This window comes from Ursus arctos, unplaced genomic scaffold, assembly GCF_023065955.2.
Source record: "Ursus arctos isolate Adak ecotype North America unplaced genomic scaffold, UrsArc2.0 scaffold_7, whole genome shotgun sequence".
NCBI lineage: Eukaryota > Metazoa > Chordata > Mammalia > Carnivora > Ursidae > Ursus > Ursus arctos.
The window spans coordinates 26,250,461-26,270,940 of record NW_026623089.1 but is presented as its reverse complement, the minus strand read 5'-3'; the positions used below and the strand labels follow the sequence as shown (position 1 = coordinate 26,270,940).

At 51.7% G+C, this 20,480-nt stretch overlaps 1 protein-coding gene across 1 annotated transcript in view; it reads right to left on the bottom strand.

Annotated features, from left to right (window-relative positions):
• The window catches only part of FBXW4 (F-box and WD repeat domain containing 4), a 79,650-nt gene that overhangs the window by 4,003 nt on the left and 55,167 nt on the right, over positions 1-20,480 (bottom strand). Inside the window, exon 6 of the mRNA XM_026493931.4 lies at positions 8,780-8,845. Coding sequence (XP_026349716.2) covers positions 8,780-8,845 — 66 coding nt within the window. The remainder of the gene's footprint in view (positions 1-8,779; positions 8,846-20,480) is intronic.

The window sequence follows — 20,480 nt, the reverse complement described above, 5'->3', positions numbered from 1 at the left end:
CACCCCGAGACCAATTTAACTAGAAAACTCTAGCTCAACAGCTCTGGGGAAGAGAGCAAGATCAGCCCGACAATAGCCCCAAACTTTGGGGGAAAGGGGGACAAAACAAGCTGTCTCCTCAGCCCCTCCTCTTGGGCTCCTTTTCTTCCTGCAAGTGTGTTCTTGTAAAAACGATTAGATTGCAATTTGTATAACATAGTGACCCCCAAATTCAGACGTTTCACCCCTTTTCTCTGGAAAGAATGTCAAGAATGCTTCTCGGCCTCCCACTGTGGGGGGTGGGAGGGGGGTGCAGAGCCTTGGCTGTCGCACAACTTGTGTGGGAACAGGACTGCCCCCTCAGAGTCCCGGGCCAAGACAGGAGCAAGGGCCGGCTCTGTCACTACAGAGGCCCAGACAAAAAGTCCATTCCCTTACAACTTCTGCACACAAAGACGGGGCCTCCAGGAGCCGCTGGGGGGGGGGGGGGCGCCTCCACACCCCAGCCTCTCCTGAGCCTGACTCCAGCAATTCTCTTTCCACCCAGGGAAAGAGAAAGACAGATGGGGCCACCCCTGTGAGCCTGAGGAACGAGAGGAGGCCCGGCTTGCAGCGCGCTCTGGGAGGCCCCAGAGTACCTGGGCAGGAAGAACAAGCAGAGGGCGGCCTCATCCCAGGGGCCTTGAGGGGGCGAGCAGGTGAGGGAACCAGGGCTCCCACCCTGCGGCACAGCAAGTCCAGCTCAAGGGAAGAGGGAGCCTAGGGAGGAGCTTCCTGACAGGGAGAAGGAAATCTAGTAAGACACGGACCCCTCCATCACCATCTTTAGAGGTCATCTAGGCACAGCTAACTGGAGGTGTTGGCCCTGAAGACCCAGATGTCCCAGTTGGGAGGGCCCCTCCCTCTCCTGGTCTGGGCCCTGCTGAGCTGGAAGTGGGTGCCCACCCTCCCCGAGGCCGCTCATCCCAGCCTCCACCTGCCTCCCTGACCGGCCTGCTTGTGCTCCCAGTACAAGCCACAGCCACAGAAAGTCCTCCTATGCTACGAGCGCCGAGCCAGGAGAAGCCAGATTCCCGTCCCCCTCCCAGCCTGCATCTAAACGGCCTGTGGCCCCCACACCATTTTACAGCCACTGTTAACACACGGGGTTCCTGAGGGTGTTCCCTGGGGATCCTAGAGGTTCTCCTTCCTCCGCCTGGCATGCGTCACCCTGAGACGCAACAGTAAGCTTTCAGGGGAGGGCAAGGATGGAAGAGTGACACACAGTTCACCTTCCCGCAGCCCGCCTCCCAGGCACAGAGGGCCTGAAGATGCAAGCTGGCCCAGACACGGCCACTCAGAGGACTGGAGGTTTTTCCTCCTTCCCATCCCTCTCCTTCCTGCTCTTCCTTCCTTTGAGCACCAGTCATTAAGTGAGCACCTTCTGTACACAAGGCAGTGTGCTTTAGCGAACTACTGGGAGACGTCAGGGATGACTGAAGGAGCTCTCCCTGCCCTCCAGGAGTTTTTAGTCCAGGGAGGGAGTCTGTCATGTATCCAACTAACAATACAAGGGGTGGCCGGGTGGATCCCAGGAGAGAAATGAAAGTCTTACGTAAGAGGACAGATAAAACATTTCGGCCTGTGGGCATGGAGTGGTTCTCCAGGGAGTGACAGAAGTGAGACAGGCAATGACAGGAGCAGGGGGATGGCCCTGGTGAAGGACCCGCCCCTGCAGAGGGGCAGAGCCGGGGTGCCGGCACCATGTCTGCACCGGGCAGGCACTCGGGTCTGGCCGGGATCTGGCTTTCCGACCATGACAGCCCTCGGGTGCAGGAACTCTGGGAGGGGCCGGGAGTCACCAGGCTTCTCAGCCGGGAGGACCTGGCCTTGTCCAGCCCTCTGGTGGGGAGGGTGGGAATTAAGGAGGCATGTTAGGCCCCAAATGTAACACCAGAGTGGTGGAGACAAGGAGAAGCCCATGGAAGCTTCGCCTGCCTCAGCCCCATCCGGCGAGCAGGAAGGGCCCTGCACGAGCCCACAGCCTCTCCCCTGCATGTGTGTGTGCGTGCACGGCCCTCCGCGCCTGCCCGCGCACACGTGTTCAGACACAATGGCTCAAAGGCCAGGCAGCCGGGCAGCCCACTTTGTACTGCTAACAAGGGGCCCGTAATTACAGGAAGGGGCAGCCGGGCAGATAAAAGGATACAAAATTTCAACATCTGTTGCCATAAAGGGATAAGGAGAAGTGAAACGCAAAGTATCAGTTTGGTGTCAGCAGGCAGAGAGCCAATTTCAAAGAGTTCAGGGGGACAGAGGGGACAAGAAAGAAAAAGGAAAGGGGGGAGAAAGAAAGAAAGAAATTACAGGGTTCCTTAAAGAGTTAAAGAAAAAACAAAATGAAAAAAATCTGTCAGTAATACTTTCAAAGGAGAAGGCAGGTACTTTAAAGAAGGCAGTTCCCCAATCAGCCCGACCGAGGGCCGGGCCGCCCGGGGTGGAGGCGGAGGCGCAGGCCGAGACGAAGCCACACTGGGCCCAGCGCGGGACCCAGCCTGTGCTCGGGTCGCCGCTTCCTTCTGTAGAAAGGGCTGCAGCCAGGCACCCCTCACCTTTCTGAAGGCCGCTAGATGCTCTGATAATGCATCTGCTGTGCTCACCCGGGGGTCCCAAGAGACGTTCCTGGCCCGTGGTGGCCGACGAGGCGGCCCTGTGAGTGCTCCAGCCCTGGGGGCTGGGATCAGGGACGGCTTTGTGGTGGAGGTGCTGTGTGCACCGGAGAGTAATAAGCAGGATCGAGGGGGGAAACCAGGCACAGAGGGCAGCTAGAGCAGAGGCTCAGAGGGGAAAATAGAGGGCACCTGTCAGAATGTGTGAGAAGCCTGTCTGCCCCAACTCTGGTGAGAAAGAGAAGATAGGGCTTTAGGATAGAAATGTAAGAGTAATGGGAAACGGGGATGACCTTGGCTGGAAGGGGAGATGAGGGGATGTGTGCAGGGCCCACACATAATCGCACGCATACGACTTGAAGTGCCAATCCTCTAGGAGTAGCCAGGTCACCTAAGCCCACCCCATCCCCTTCCCCAGGCTGGCTTAGGGCTGTGGTGGTACCCACTAGGATCCCTGCAGGTCCGGGATCACAGCCTCTCCATCCTGCTGCCCACCTGCACCAATGCTAAATCCGGCTCAAATGCCCTTGGCAGAAATGTAGAACGCATAGTGCGAGCAAGCTGGGAGGAGGGCTGTATATGATGTCAGGCCAGTCCGACCTCCCAGGCCTTTCAGCAGCTGGAAGGTACACCCCACACAGACAGCACCCTCCCTGGGACCTAGCTGAGGTTCCTGCTCAAATGCACACAGAGGACAGAAGATGGGCCTGGATTCCTTCAGACCCCAGGCTCAGGAATGGGACGGCTTCAGCCCAGTTCCTTGGGATCTGATGGGACCATGGGGCCTAGCAAGGGATGCTTCAGTGGCTGCTGGCACTATCTGTCAGGATGGAGCTCTTGCGGGCCTGCAACTGGACCTAAAGACCATCTACCCTTGGAAACAGGAACACTCTGGCACCTCCAGGTTGGTTAAAGGACTCTCTCTTTCTCTCTGCCTGGTTTAGACACGTTAGAAATGCCCCGTCCTTGGGCCCCGCCCATGGTTTCCAACTCCAGGGGAAAGAAAGGCAGAAAAGGAAGAAGAGAGAGAGAGACAGCCAAGCTCTTGCCATCTAGGTAATGGCTGTATGCCCACAGCTGCCCTCTGACCTGCGTACTCAGCCACCATCTCCCCGTCCCTAGCTTGCAGGGGGAGCAGAGTCTCCAGGGCTCTTGATGGAACAAAGGGCTGAGGGAGCCATGCATGGTGACTTTGAAGGGGTCCCCAGACATGGAGAGAAGTACCCTAAGCGGCCTGCCAGCGGGTCCCGGAGAGACAGCAGGGTGAAGACAAGCCCAGCAGGGCCCCTACACCCCCCCCCCCAGGTGTGTCCCAGCCCCCACCGTCATCCTGAGGGCGGCCCCAGAGGGGTGATGCTCTGAGGAAAACTGCCCCTCCAGCACTCCTTCCCCCCAAGTCACAGCACACACATAAAAGAGAAAATCCCGGAGCTCCTCAGGTTTCAGCAGTGACAGGTTAAAAGCAAGGAATCCACCCAGCCCCGCACAGTGCCCCGCCACCAAGTCCTGCCGGCGGTGCTGCTCCACCTTCCAGATTGGCCTGTCAGTCAGGCTTTGGCATTATTGAAAGATCAAACTCTGTCCTGCCTGTTCATTACCTTAATCCTATTTTCTACATGGCTTTATTATCTGCTTGGGCTTCTCTGGGAAAGACAGCTACAGACAGTCTCCCTGTCCATCCGCTTCCTCCCACCAAAAGCAGATGCCTCCAGCCGGCCATCTTCCCTTCGAGCCCTGCCCCACTCAGGCCTCCAAGCTTCCCTGGCAACAGGACAGATATTTCAACGAGGCCTGGCTCCTCTCGGTGGTGAAAAGGCGGGTCTGAGGGTCAGAGAGAAGGCCACACCACGTGCTGCCCGGGGCAGCCCTGCCATGGGCCATCCAAAGGGTGCAGGAGCGGCTTCTCATCCGGGTTCTTTCTGGATTCTGGAAAGACCCAGTGTTTGGGGTTTAGGAGGACTAAGGATTTCATAAGCGAGTGCTATTCAAGGAGTTGGCGCCTTATAACGACATGACCATAAATCTGTGCCCAGGAGTACCCCCACTGAGGACACCACAGGCAGAAGAGGCCCTCCAAGATGACTCGACCTCAGAGATAAAAGTGGGCCATGGTGGTACACCCCCCACCCCGGCTCATTCGCCATCCTGAGCGCAGGCCAGGGAGGATGCCAGGCACAAGGGCCAGCCACGTGACTGAGACTGACTTTCAGCAGCAACATCTGTCTTGTGGCCTACAGCCTCATGTACCGCCCGGAGCCTTCTCTATGCCATGAGGTCAGCAGGACCACTCTGCCTCTAGTGGTCACAAGGCCACAGGTATTTGGAGAATTAAAAAGCTGAGCCTCTGCAAACTCTCAGCTCCTAATGTGGAAGGCAGCTGCAGGTGAGGAAGGAGAGAATTAAGGGGACAGGTACGTATGGGCACTTTTTGAAAATAATGTGTTTTTCATACTAGTTCTGTTAAGCAGAGATAATTAAATCTCATTTACAAATGTGGAAGCCGAGGCCTCCCCTCGTTTACAAATGTGGAAGCCAAGGCCCAGACAGGCCCCCTTATCACAGAGCCAATCAGCAGTAGAGTCCGTTCTAGAACCCAAGTCTGTCCGACCACCAGCCTGTGCTCCCTCTGTAGCCCCTCACAGCCTCCCCAGCACACACCAGAGGAGCGGTTCCTTCTGCCTCCACCCCATGCAGAAGCAAGAAGTTGCCAGTGGCAGGAGTTTGGCACGGCAAGCCATGGGAACAACGTTCGCAGACTGCAAGCACTCCACATCCCAGAGGCTACAGAACAAACGAAGCCTTGGAAGTTTCAGCTGTGCTGGCAACAGTATGATGTGACCATCGGCTACATAACAAAAGCAGAAGTCTAGAATAAGGAAGATGGTAGCACCTGCCACTCAGCAGCTCACACCTGGTGTGTTCACTACTCAGTTGTGAACATCCCATTTCAAAAGGGTGTAACCAGAGAAACTGGAGACACTTCCAGGTGAGAATGGTCCTAGAACAAGTAGGAGACCAACGCCGCAGGTCACCCACCCAGCTCTTCCTCGCTTTCTTTCTTGCTGAACCAAATCTGATTCTGTGCTCACCCACCTTCCCCACTGCCAGTATGCACGTGGGCGACGCTGGGCTCTTCCCCAGGCCCAGAAGGTCAATCTGGACTCCTCATTCCATTTCCCTTGCCACAGTTTGTTTGGGGTGAGTACTAGAACACACTTTCGGCTCACTAAATATAAGAAGTCTGCTTGGGGGCTCCTCTAAAAGATCTCCCCATCTTAAAAAGAGACCCCAGGCAGGGACATGTCCTCTTCCTTCCTTCTTCCCTTTGGGTATTGCCTTATAGGTTGGTAGAGCTTTTGTGAACAAGCCTGAGGTTCCGGAAAGGCAAAACCCACTTTGAGGTGGCAGGGCAGAAAGCTGAGAAAATGGGCTCTCAAGCTTTCCCTGAGCTGCCGAACCCATCGACCCTGGAAGCAGCGAACCACCCGACTCCTGGACAGACTCCTTCCATTCAAGATAATAATAATCCCCTTACTATTTGAGCCACCTTGAATTAGCTTCTCATTACTTACAGCCAAAAGCACCCTAACTGATGTTCATAAGCAACAACTGAAGGTCCTCAGACTTCTGGCCTGATAAAGAGAAGACGCTGGAGGAGCAGGGGTAAAGTTTTCAGATATTTAAAGGCCTGTCTTCAGAGGCAAAATTCAAGTTGCTTCTTATCTAGGACCACAGCTCCTGGAAGCAGATCAACCCCTGATGACCGACAGGCAGACCTTTCAGAGCTATCCAAAGATGTAATGTGGCATCTGGGGAAGTTGGGAGTTTCCTATCCCTGTGGTTGGATGACCACCAAGAGAATGTTGTAGAGAAAACCATACTTAATGACATCTCATGTGTTTAAAAAAAAAAAAATCTTTTGGAGGGGCGCCTGGGGGGGCTCAGTCGGTTGAGCATCTGCCTTCAGTCCTAGGATCGGGTCCTGGGATCGAGTCGGCATTGGGCTCCCTGCTCAGCAGGGAGGCAGCTTCTCCCTCTGCACCTCCCTCCGCTTGTGCGCACTCTAATAAAAAAAATCTTAAAAAAAATATTTTGGGGGCGCCTGGGTGGCTCAGTCGTTAAGCATCTGCCTTTGGCTCAGGACGTGATCCCAGCGTTAAGGGATCGAGCCCCTCATCAGGCTCCTCCACCGGGAGCCTGCTTCTTCCTCTCCCACTCCCCCACTCCCCCTGCTTGTGTTTCCTCTCTTGCTGGCTGTCTCTCTCTCTGTCAAATAAATAAATAAATAAATAAATAAATCTTAAAAAAAAAATCTTTTGGAAAGACTGACAATACAACAGATTTTTCAGGGAAACAAGATATGGGTGATACTTTCCTGGGGAGACGGAGAGAAAAGGGGCCACGCTCGAGCAGCAGAGGCAGGAGGCGGGCAGAGCGCACCCTCACCGGTACTGTAGATCATGGCACCGCGAACCACAACGTGGGGGTCTGGGGCTCGGGGAAGACTTCTCAGACTTCATGCCAAGAGCACAAAAAGAAAAAGTCAATAATTTGGACGTCATCAAAATTTAAAATTTTGGTCCTTTATCCTGTCAAGAGGATAAAAAGACAGCTCCAGACTTAAAGGTACAGGCAAACCCCATGTCTGACAAAGGCCTCAGATCTGGAACATGCAAAGAACTCTCAAATCTCAACAGGGAAAAAGCAAACTATTCAATGAGAAAATGGGCAAAAGACCTGAGCAGGGATTTCACCAAAGAGAATGTGCGGAAGGCAAATAAGCACACGAGAGGTTCGTCATCATTAGCTATTAAGGAAATTCCAATTAAAGCCACGAGACACCGCACCTGTGAGAACAGCTAAGCTAAGAAACGACAGTTCCCAAAGCTGCTGAGGATGTGAGGGAACTAGATCTCCCCTACATCGGCGCTGGAGTATAATTGGTACAGATATTCAAATAGTTTGGGGCATTAATCCCAGAAAAATGAAACCCTAGGTCCACATGAAAGCTCATACACAAATGTTCCTAGCAGCCGAATTTGCAACAGTCAAAAACTGAAAATAACCCAGATGCCCTGCAGTGGGGGGTGCTACTTGCTGGGAGCGCGCTGTGATGCATCCCCGCGGGGGACTGCCACCCAGCAACCTCAGGTAAAGCCCACTCCGTGCACCGACCGCAGTGCCCTCACGGGAATTACAGCGGGGGGAGCACATCTCAGCTGGTGACATACGTTATTCCACTTATGTAATACTTTCAAACGGACACAGTTACAGAGACGGAGAACACCAAAGTGGCTGCCAGATGTTAGGGACGAGAGGGAGTATAGGAAATGGGAGGTGGACGGGGCAAAGGGGCAGGTGAGGGTCCCAACAGTTCCATATCCTAACTGTGCTAATGGTAATGTGAATCTACACGTGGGATAAAGTCACACGGAACTACACACACACACACACACACACACACACACACAGAAATCACTACAATCTGAATAAAGGTCTGTGGATTATACCAATGTCGACTTCCTGGTTCTGATTTATATATTATGCTATATATTATCTAATGTTACAAATGCACCTTGCTGTCCTATTTTTGGAACTTACGAATCTATAATGATTTCAAAATAAAAAGCTAAAAAAACAAAAACTCAACAGAATGGTAGATAATCCGACGGGAATGCGTCAAGTCTGCCAAGGCAGAGAACTGTGAGTAAAACCTGGATGTATTTTAACTGTTCTGTATTATTCTTTTTATGGATCTGTAGGTCACTTCCAAAATTTATTTTAGGATAGATGGGATTTTACGTAGCCACGTAATCAGGCGCTCCCCTTTGAGAAAAAGTAGCCCAAATCCAAATTGTTGTTATCCTAATATCTAAGTGAAATTATTTACCTATTATAAATTCCTCCCAACAGTTTCCTCAAGCTCACTCTAACGAGGCCAGGAGAGACAGCACACCTTGGCGGTGGTCAGTGGGTCGTGGGCCGGGCTGGGTACTTCCCAGCCTCCTCCTGGACCACCTGGTGGCCAACGGAAGCCGGAGGCCTGGGCAGGTCTGGCCTAAAGGTCTTTGCTTTGCCTCCCCAGCTGCTCCAGCCCCACCCCCTCCAGCCCCACCCCCACGGGAAGCCAGGGTGGTTCAGAAATCTCTTACCTGTTGAGGTCCCAGATTCTTAAGGGTGAGAAGTGCCCACAACAAGCCGTCCCTGTCACAAAAGAGCTGCCAAACAAAAGGAGAGCAGAGTCAGGGCGGGCTTGTCAGAACTTGTGGTGGAAAGGGCAACACAATGGCAAGTGCAGTGCTTGTTCTCTGGGGATCATGGTGCGGAGACAGGATGAGAGGAGGGGTTGGGGGGGGGCATCGGAGAAGCTGCGGGAAGACAGCTGGGAGCACAGGGAGGTCTGCAACCCCCCAGGGGCCCCACAGGTGTAAGGACAGTGGAACTCGCTACTCAGAAGGGTCCCACCAGAAAACCCCATCTCTGGATGTACAACCCTCAGGCCAAGGGAGGGCAGGCCCGTGAGGCTGCACGAAACAGCTCCCCGGTAACAGGCTGCAGGGTGCGGGAAGAAGATGCCCTGGTCCGACGTCAGGTGGTTGGGGGGCAGTGCTGACGGTGTTAAGAACTAGGTAACGTGCAAGCACAGAGCAGGCGTAATGGCACCGAACTGAGCAGAGGGAACCATCCGAGGCCAGTAATTCCAGGAAAAGGCGAGCTGGGCGGTGTGCTGGTACGAGGGCGGGAGGCGAGAGTGGCAAGCGCCAGGCGGCCGCCACTGCCCTCAAGCGGGACGGCAGGCAGAGTTCAGAACGCAGCAACGTGCCCTACTTCCCCAGAGTAACTCTTAAATCCCTACAAAGTCCAGCACAAGCCATCTGCAGGTCCATGTGTAGGTGGAGGCACAGAGCCGGTGGGCAAGCTCTACGCCGTGAGCCAGGCTGGCTGGAGCTCCAGGACCGCACTGGGGACCGAGGTGCCAGACCACACCTTTGCCGAGGACCTGCTGGGTGGGGAGGGAGGCCTGCGGGAACCCTAGCTAGAACACCTAACCTGGAGCAAGACAGTTGAAAGCAGTGGCATCACTCAGGAGCCCTGGGGCAGGGAAGAGCACTGTCCCTACAGGTCGGGTGCTGGGGTGAGAGGGGCTAGACACACTAACGACACGTTGGCAGTGTCGGGCAGCAGCCATCCGCCCTGGCCCTGCCCACCACCTGTGGCTCTCTGGTCCTAAGCAGGTCAGTGGGCAGAGAGATTTCTGTAGCAAGGGCTCTGAAAAAGCCATTGGCTTCGGCGGGGGAGGGAGGGGGCAGACAGAGGTGGCCTGCCAGCTGCCGATGGGGGAGAGGTCAGGGCAGGCACTGGCCAAGCTGCTGACTGACATTCAAAATTGCGGGGCCGGTGTCTGCTTTTCAACCCCAGACTGATAAAAAGGCCACATGAGCTACTCTGGGGCTTCCCATGCCCCAAGCCAGACTTCCCCTAGGGACACGCTCCATTCTCCCAGCTTCCTCCCGACCCACAGGAGGGCCAGCAACCACTCCACTAGAATGGCGTGCCAACACAGCCTCTGTGTCATGCCCCAAGTGACTCCCAGGCTGGAGAGCAGCCACCGGACACTGAAGCCCCAAACTGCAAAGCCAGGAGATGTTGTCCTTACCTCCCACCTCTCGACATTTTTCTCTTGAGGGTAATCCATTAATAACTGGTAAAGCCAATTACCTTGGGTTAGAAACATAATAGCCACTTGGAAAGCATTCGAGCGGGCAATTGGGCCCTTCAGACTTCTGAGGAGTGCAGCCAGGTGAGGGGCGCCAGCACAGGTGCGCAGACGTCTCCTACGGAGGCCTGTAGCAGGCCACTGACTGACCACAGGTCCAAGTTAGTGACAAGGGAAGCGGAGATGAGGGGGAAGGCACGAAGCTGCCACTCCCAACACCCCAGAAGGCTGGGGTGGGGCCGCAAGCACCTTCTCCTGGGACCCCCGTCCTTCTCTATTCCTGCCCACCCGCCCCCGCCCCCGGGCCTGTCCATCTGCCACCAGCAGGAGTGCCTCTCACCTTCACACCACACAAAAGCCTTTTGTGATTGCCAGGACACAGCACCCAGAAACGTTTCTTTCCAAAAGCCGCCCTCTTGCCTTGCCCAACCCTGTGGTGCAGGGAGGAAGAGAAGGAAGGAAAGTAGAGAGCCACCCCCCGCCCCCGGCACGTAGAGGGACCTGAGGCATATAATCAAATTTAACACTCGGTACAAGCCCTGTAAGCAACAGTCAAGCAGCTTTGGAGCCAGGTCCCGCTGGGGACACACACGGGGGGACTCACACCCAAACCATGGGGACTGCTAGGACTCTAGGGGTGAAGCTGGCTGCAGACAAGCACTGCCAACCTCACACTATTCCTGCCTGCCTGCGGCCACTCTTGCTCCCCACCTCACCCTCCAATTCCCATGGACTTCAGGAGGCATCAGGCAAAAGCCACAGATCAGCCACATTCAGGGTCAGAGGACGATAAGGGTATGCCCACGAGCAGTCTTGCCCGAGTGCAGCAGACACACGGAGCCCAGGAGAAGATGGGATTCGCAGTCCTGGGATGCCCGAAGAGTGCCTCACACCACACGGTAAGTTCACCCAAGAGATGCTATGATTCCCACCGTACAGGAAGGGAAAATGAAGTGCCAGCCAAGCTCCCAGGAAGTTTCATGAACTCCTTCTGCACATTCGCTCCCCTCCCCAGAGCCGCACTGGATAAGGTGCTCCCAGCCCTAGGAGCAGGCGGGGTGGGATGTGCGCACCTCAGGCGGCCTCCTGCCCCCACGAGCTCAGCCTCCACCACGCCGTCTCACCTGCACGGAGTGCCGTCCTGTTCCACAGGCCGCAGCCCACCCTCTTCTGCCAGCAGGTCGTCCACGTCCTCCCCGCGCTGGACCCTGTGCCCCACGTGCCAAAGGCTCCCAACAAATGCTCAGAGTCGCCCAAAATGGACACACGCATCCCCTTTCAATGGCGTTTCCCAAGGGACTACTCTGGGAGTCTAAGCCATTAGAAGGTCTTTGCTATAATCTCAACTTAGAGTCTGAAGTTACAGAAAAAGCCAGCTCTCCTCAGAAAGGAAAGAGGATTCAAATGGCTTTTGCCCTCAGTCCCATGTCGCGTTCTCAGGGGTGTCTTAGGGATAGCGACAGCAAACCTGTGCTGAAGCAGAAGCTGCTGGCTCCCCAGGGGACTTGCCCAGCCTTCCTCCAAGTCCCTACCACGCTTTATCTTGCTCTCAGGGGACACATGGTATTTTGGGGGTTATCTCCCCATCTTCCCTTTGAGATCACAGACCATCCGGTGATTCCTGGGTCCTCTGGTGCTCAGCCCAGTGCCTGGCCTAGAAGAAGTACTTGATACGAGTCTGTGGAACTGGACCAAAAGGGCCCTCTGGAGCTCACAGCCGACAAGGACAGGGAAGCAAGACATAAGCTGTGAAGGGGGTCCCTCTGCTTCCTCACACAACCCCCACATCACCAGACTCAGACCTGAAGGACACATGCCACAGTCTCCTACATTGTTGGGGCAGTGAAATCCCTCATAAGCACCACGACGAGATTATAGATGAGAAGTACCATCAATACCGACACATTAATGTCGAAACACGCATGTTCTTGTACGAGTGCACACACTCTTTCAGCATGAGGGTCTAAAAGTCATTCTGATTCTGGGGCACCTGGGTGGCTCAGTCTGTTCGGCTCAGGTCATGATCTCAGGGTCCTGGGATCAAGCCCTGCGTTGGGCTCCCTGCTCAGTGAGGGAGTCTACTTCTCCTTCTCCTCTGCCTCTCCCCACTCATGCTCTCAATCTCTCTCTCGCTCTCTCAAATAAATAAAATCTTAAATCAGTGAAAGTCATTCTGATTCTATAAAATCTGTCTTCAGATGAGAAAGCCCCTATCAGAAGCTAGGCTCCTCCCATGTCCCATCTTGCCCCAGACCTTCCACATTCCCAACCTACCTTCCTGGCCCCCTGCACCTAGCTCAAGCAAACCTGGCATCACAGAGATTATCCTCAGGCCCAAGAAGACGACGCAGGAGCCCCCACATCAGAGAGAGACCCCAGGAGCATTAGGGGTTCTGGTACTCAAAGGAATGGAAAACGAGAATCAGAAGAGGAAGGGACGAAGGGAAATTACTCAGGCATGAGCAGGCTGGAAAGAAGGTAGGCTCTTGCTGCCTCTGCTTTGCTTTAGGCCCTCTTAATGACACCCATCATTTGTTGAGCACTTACTATGCTCTGAGAAAGGGTTTCAAAAACTTCCTCCCATCTAAGCCTCATAACCCGGTGCAGGAGGTGCCACCTGCCCCATTTTACAGGCCAGAAAACTGAGGCCCGGGGAGGAAGTGCAACGTGCTCCCATTGGGGAGCCACGAGCAGGGCTGGAATCTGAGCCCAGCCCCGGCCCGCTGCCTTCTCTCCCTGGCACCTCGTACGCTGCCTGACACAGACTGAGAACTCACGCACTTGTTGATGAACAAATGGACGACTGAACAAATGGCTCCACGTGGAAGAAGAAAGGGGCGACTGCGTGGCTCGGAGGCGGCAGCAGAGTGGCGTGCTTCGCAGCTGTGCCCTGTGGCTGGCCCGGAGCCACCCAGCTGGCCCAGGCCCCGGCCGCCTCTGAGCCGTGGCTGACACACTTTGGCAAGGGAGGCCACCAGAGCTGTCACATCATTCACCAACATGCCCATCAAGTGTATTCAGTTCTCTTCAACCCGCATTGGCATTTTAATTACTGTTGGGTAAACTAATTTGTACAAATGAAGGCCGGGCTGCCTAATAGAATATGCAAGCTCTCTGACCTCTGACAGGCACTGACACGAGATACAAAGGCCGCCGAGGAAGGCTTTTTATCTGAGCCTTATTACTCTCTATTACTCCAATTAGTCAGGCTCCAGTGCTCCTAATTGGAGGAAAAATTGCAATTAAATCAATTTTTGATGGGCTGCAAGTGGGCTCCCGAACCGCCCTGCTTGTGAAACACTGATATTATAGCGGCAAAGGTCACGGGCCCCATCGGCACCTGGGGGCCCCCCGAGTTCCCGTGGCCCCCTCCAAAAATGCCTCAAGGAAACTCCAGCCCCTCCGTCGGCGCGGCTGGCAAGGGTGGGCAGGAGGGAGTCATTAGAACATGTCAGGTCTCATTGCTGCGGCCATCTGCTAACCTGCGCCACTGACATCATTACGGCGGCTCAGTCCCCAAGCAGGAATGCAGCTCGAAGGTCACACAAACTGGCTGGGCCAGGGCAGCCGGGAGCAGGAGTGCAGTGACAGCACCGTGAGGGAGGGCCGGGGAGTAGGAACAGGAGGGCAAGGGAAGTCAGGAAGGGGAGAGGGGAGAGGAGAGAGACACAGGCCGGGGCCAGTGAAAGTGTAAGGCCGCCAGCTCCCCAGATCCAGCCAACGGGGTACCCCAGGCCACCCAAGGGGAAGGGAAATGTATGTGTCTGGAAAGGAAAAAAAGAGAGAGAGAGAAAGAAATCTTCTCTCTCCAGTAAACATCCCACATTGCAGTTGGGGAGACATGCTCCTGAATTGCTGTACATGGACCAGAAGGCTGAGAGGCACATCAGCGATGGGGCAGGAGTACACGGGGGGCGGGGGGGGCTGCCAACCACAGGAGCACCTGCCTGGAAGGGCTGGGGGTGTGTGTGCCCAGAATTAAGGCTGTAGGACCAGGGAGGGGACGTAAATACAACTGCGTTCCTCAAACTAAAGGATAATGAGACCAAGAGGCCTGTCTGAAGCTTGAATGAGTCAAGTTTAAGGCAAATAAAAAGAAGGTCCATTTTACATTATCTCAAAGATGTGGTAGAGCTAGAAAATATCAATCCAAAAATTTACCCACCTTAATGGATGACTGAACCAAAATGGATTAACAGAGAAAGGAGGCCTTCCATCTACTTAATGGAATATTACACAATCATTTAAAACGATGCTCCCAGAGTACAGGCAAGATGCTTATGATACTATTATAAGAAAAAAAAGTAGAGGACAAACAGCCTTAATACAACTGTTTTTTTTAAAGCCTGTGCATAGAAAAGGAAAGAGTAGAAAAAAACATGCTAAGATGCTCAGTGATTATGTTTGGGCAATAGAGTAATTAGCAATTCTTTCTTTTAACTTTTATTTTCCAAATGAGCAGGCACTACTTTTTAAAGGGAAAAACGTATTTATGCCTTGTAAGGGAAAACACAACGTGACTGGACACTCCTGTCTCCTGTCCGTGGCCAAGAGCAGGTAGACCCAATAGTGAGCTTCCTGCTAGAGTAGGTGTTGGCAACAGCGGCCCTGGCACAACTTGGACTGAAGCTTTGGGACTGACCAGTAGCCCAAGGTTAGTCAGGAAGCCCAGATCAGAAATTAGGGGCTCCGTTGGCCTCTTTCTCCCAACTAGGCACGCTACCCATTAGCAAGCAAGAGCAACTCCTGACTCCAACAGCTGGCAGAGGCCTCTAACACCCGCTCAGTCACCCCCCCTCCCCCCGCCCAAGCCTCTCTAGACGCGGCATTCAGAGGCTGGGTTCCAGTGTCCACACTCCCACTGCAACCCTAACAAACAAGGGCCAACAAAGCAAGTTCGTGGCCACTCCATGGATGAGGGCAGTCCTACAGCTGGAAAATGCCTCCAAAGAAACACACATGGTCATTTTCCGTTTTAACCAAGGGCAAAAGCTCAGCCTAAAGAAGGTTTTAAAATCCTGGCCCAGGTTAGAGAGGAGGAATCTTGAGGTAGCTCTTCCCAAATGCACACATTCCACTCAAGAAGTAGGAACCCAGAAACCTGTTACAATGGAAGGACAGAATAACAGAGAGGAAAAATTAAGGACACCAAAAACAAGAAGTCGCTGTACAATCTATGAATTAAACAAGATGTGTTGGGGGCCTGCAGGGAGAAGAGCTTCTATGCTCTATTTTCCATCTGCATGGCCTCTAAACACAAGACCTGTTCCACCCGATCCCAAGAGGAAGAAATGGCAATACGTTCCAGTGCTGAAGTACAAGCTGGCTGGGCCGGACTTACTGAGAAATGATGACATAAGACTCACACAACTGTGTGCCCGACAAGAGGCATGGGAAGAGATCAAGATGGTCATTATTTGCAGACAGTATCATTGCCTGAGAAAATCCAAAACTGAACTAAAAACCTATTACAGTGAATAGCAGGGTCAGCATGCTGTGCAAACAGTGAAAAGGGCGCAGCCTCTGGGCTCCTGGCTCTACCTTCTAGTAAGTATATGAACTTGGACAAGGTATTTAACTTCTCTGATATCCAGCTTCTTTATCTGTGAAATAGAAATAATAGTATCTGGGCATGGGCTTGTTGTAAAAATGACAGGAGATGGGATACTTAAGCACCGTGTGGCACGTAGCAAATACCCGCAGAGGTTAGCTATTATTATACACCAGCAATCACCAAAAGGTAACTAGAAATCCACTGACAAAAAAGAATTTAAAATTTGTAAAATAGCCAAGAATAAACCTAACAAAAACCCCAAACCACCACCAACAGAAAACAAGACAGGCGCATATGAAAAAAACAAAACTATAAAGCTTTACTGAAGAACACAGAATTGCTGAATAAGTAGAAAGATATACCATGTTCCTGGATAGTAAGTCTCAAGATCCGAAACTGTCACTTCTCAAAAACAAAATAAAATAAAACTGTCACTCCTTCCTTAATTAATGGATAAACTCAACACAGTCCCATCCAAACAAGATTTTTTACTTAATCAATTGATTCTAAAATTCATCTGGAAGTGGAAATGCATAAGAATAACCAGAACAATAGAAGATTTTTTTGTGTGGGTTTTTTTTTTTCAAGATTTTATTTTGGGGGCACCTGGTGGCTCAGTCGGTTGGGTGTCTTTGGCTCAGGTCATGATCTCATGGCTGCTGGATCAAGGCCTGCCTCAGTCTGCACCTAGTGGGAAGTCTACCTGAGATTCTCTCTCTCTCTCTCTCTCCCCCTCTGCCCCTCCATTGGCTCACGCACACTCACGTTCTCTCTATAAAATAAATAAATCTTTAAAAAAAAAGATTTTAAGTAATCTCTATACCCAGTGTGGGGCTTAAACTCACAACTCTGAGATCAAGAGTCACATGCTCCACTGACTGAGCCAGCCAGGTGCCACAAGAAAGAAGTTGTTCTACCAGATATCAAATATACTCTAAAGTTGCAGTATGATGTTCATGCTGGAACAAACATATCAATGGATTAGAATAAGAATCCAAAGCTATCTCCATAATTTGTAAGGAATTAGTAAATCCTAAACATGGCTTTTTTTTTTTTTTTGAAGATTTTATTTATTTGACAGAGAGAGAGCACAAACAGGGGGAGCATCAGGCAGAGGCAGAGGGAGACGCAGGCTCCCCTGCAGAGCAGGGAGCCCGATTCGGGGCTCAGTCACAGGAACCCGGGCTCATGATCCAAGCCAAAGGCAGTTGTTCAACCAACTGAGCCACCCAGGCACCCCTAAACATGGCTTTTAAAGACAGTTGATGGGAGCGCCTGGGTGGCACAGCGGTTGAGCGTCTGCCTTCGGCTCAGGGTGTGATCCTGGCGTTATGGGATCGAGCCCCACATCAGGCTCCTCCACTGGGAGCCTGCCTCTTCCTCTCTCACTCCCCCTGCTTGTGTTCCCTCTCTCGCTGGCTGTCTCTATCTCTGTCAAATAAATAAATAAGAAAGAAAGAAAGAAAGAAAGAAAGAAAGAAAGAAAGAAAGAAAGAAAGAAAGAAAGGAGGGAGGGAGGGAGGGAGGGAGGGAGGGAGGGAGGGAGGGAGGGAGGAAGGAAGGAAGGAAGGAAGGAAGGAAGGAAGGAAGGGAGGGAGGAAGCCGATGAAGAATGAACCAATCAGTAAAAGGGTAGAGACACCACAAAGTACACGTTTGGAAAGAAAATAAAAGCAGAGTACTACCTCAGAGCAGACCTCAATTCTAGCTGGATTAAGGAGGGAAAACTTTTCAAAGATTACATGAAAGACCATAAAAATATTGAAGGAAAATATAGGAAGATACTTTTACAGTCTCGGGTGGGAAAGACATTCTTAAAGGGAAACAAAACTCTGAGGCCGTAAAGGTAAAGAGGACAGAACTCTTCTCCAAACAACCAAACTTCCACATGACAGAAGACACCATCGATGTTGGCTGAAAGGAAGTACCAAATATATATAATAATCAAAAGGTTCATATGTAGAACATATCAAGAAGTCTTATAAATCACAAGGGGAAAAAGTAGATTAATGAGCAAGAATTTTTAATAAGTGATTTATAAAAAAAATACACATGGCCAAGAACCATGATGTAAATCTCCTAGTAATCAAGGAATTCCAAGTTACACCACCCGCGACAACGGCTACACACGCTTCTACTACAGCATTTACTGCATGCCAGCCACTGTTCCAGGCTCAGTACAGATGTATATTAGTCCACTTAACCCTTAAGATATTCCTACATATTTGACGACAGTTTTCCAAATATAATAATAGTATGGTAATTAAATTTTTAAAGTATTACCATCTTTCATAATACACGCTGAAATATTTATATGATGTTTGCGCTTCACAAAACTATAGAGGGGATAGTGTGTGGGGCGTACTGAAGAAACAGGATTGACCAAGAATTGGCACTTATTCTACTGCTATATGTTTCAAAATGTTCCATAAGAAAAAGGTTTTTTTTAAGTTACTATGAGGTATTAACTACCAGTGTCATTCCCCTTTCACAGATGAAGAATAGAGAGGTTACACAATTCCCCAAGGTCACACAACTAGTACGTGGGAGGACTCAGGACTTGACCTCAGCCAGATGGGCTCAAGTCCAGCTCATAAAAACTCTTCTATAACCACTCCCAAAATTAGATAGTTTTTTACCCATCAGAGAAACAAAAATTTTCTCCAAAACAAAAAAAAACTGGGGGGGCGCCTGGGTGGCTCAGTCAGTTAAGTGATTGACTCTTGGTTTCGGCTCAGGTTGTGATTTCAGGGTCTTGGGATGGAGCCCCATGTCTGGCTCACTGCTCAGCAGGGAGTCTGCTTCTCCCTCCACCCCTCCCCCCTGCTCGCTTACGCTCATGTTCACTCTCTCTAAAATAATCTTTAAAAAAACCCCAAAATGGTATTACCCAGTAGTAGTAAGTCCAAGAGGAAATAGGTACTTGTATACATTGTTCATGGGTGTATATATTCTGATACTGTCCAACTGGAGGGCACTTGGCAACATCTAAAAACTTTGAAATGTACTTATCCCTCAATCCAGTAAGTCTCTTCTAAGGATCTTTCCTAGAAAAACACCTGACCGTATGCACTGAGGCCAGACAAGCTCTGGTGTTTTTTCAGGTTTGCTGATGAACATGAGTGGCTGGCATCTGAATAGTGGCATGCGGAGGGAGAATGATGAGAACCATTAGGATCAACTGGGGCTCCACAAACAAACAGAGAGGAGAGGAGAGCTCGCCTGGAGAACTGCTCAGATAAGCCGGACATAAACTCAACACGTTTATTTTAAAATCTGATTCTTTCTAAACATACTCACATCAACAAACCACAGAGGGACCTCGAAACTCAGAGCTAATCCAGATTTGGGCAGCAGCATTAAGTACTTATTACACCAACACAGAACAGAGATGAAGTCAGGTCAAAGAAAAATCTGTGTGAGCCACAATCCTGAGGCCTTACATCCCTGATGTAAGGTCATATTTAGGCCCAGCAATGGAGTCCCTAGAGATGGACCTGGCACTTATTTTTATTCTCAATATTCCATAAGCACCATGTGAGAAGCACCAATGTCATTTTCATGTGACAAGCATCAAAGCACAATCAAGACCTTCTAGAAAGAGATTCTTTTTTATGAAACAAAGGTCAGGAGAGCCCATACACATGACCTGCTACAAGACTTCATGGCCTTTCCTCATCTGATGGCCTTGTAACTCTAGCAAGGCTTAAAGTAAGAGAAGCCCTAATGACCCACCAATGAAAAAAAGTCCCACAGTGACATCCAGCAAACTAAAAACAGGGAAGCAAAGGGTGTGAATGTCGACCTATGGACTGACCACCATGATCTGCATCCCTGGACCACTTCCCTTTCATACAAACAAGGTAGGAGAAAGGGAGGTGAAGCTCTACACTCCTCAACCTTGTCTGATTGCTGTGGCATGTTCCACCATCACCCTGAAGGCTGGCGGGGGAGTGGGGAGTTGAGGAGGGGGAAGGGGGGGTCGTGGAGGTCGACTGGCCAGTAGGGCCTGCTACGCATCATCAAGTACGCACGGCAGAGCTTCAGAAGTACAACCCAGGGCAAGAAGAAAAGAGAGGTGACTGTGTGCACAGCAGGTAAAGCCTATCCCTCAAGGAAGAAGAGCTCCATTGTAGAGGAGGGCCAGCAGTAGACCTTGGTGTGCAAACCCAACCAATAACTTGTGTCCACTCCTTCCCTCTCATGGGAGAAAAGGGCCCCAGAGTCCTTGCTTCGGCTACACAGACTGAGGCCTACATTACAGGGGGAAGCGGGAAGCTGGGGATGGTAGAAAAGCCAACTGAAGTCCTTTCTTGCCAGACTTCCATTACAGGGCTTTCCAGGAAGGCAAAATTCCGAGGAACCCTCTCATTCCCAGGAACCCTCTCATTCCCAGATTAGTTAGCAGCAGCTGGAATCTCGATCTGAACCTTGTTCCTCCCCAAAATTTGCTGCCCTCTTGACCGTGGCACGGGAGAGGAGAGGCAGCAGTCCGTCTTCCATCCTGTTCTGCGAGGTAAACTGTACTCAAGTAACATTCAGGCCTCCTGCTAGTCGCTGCCCTCTGCAGGAGGCTCGGCCA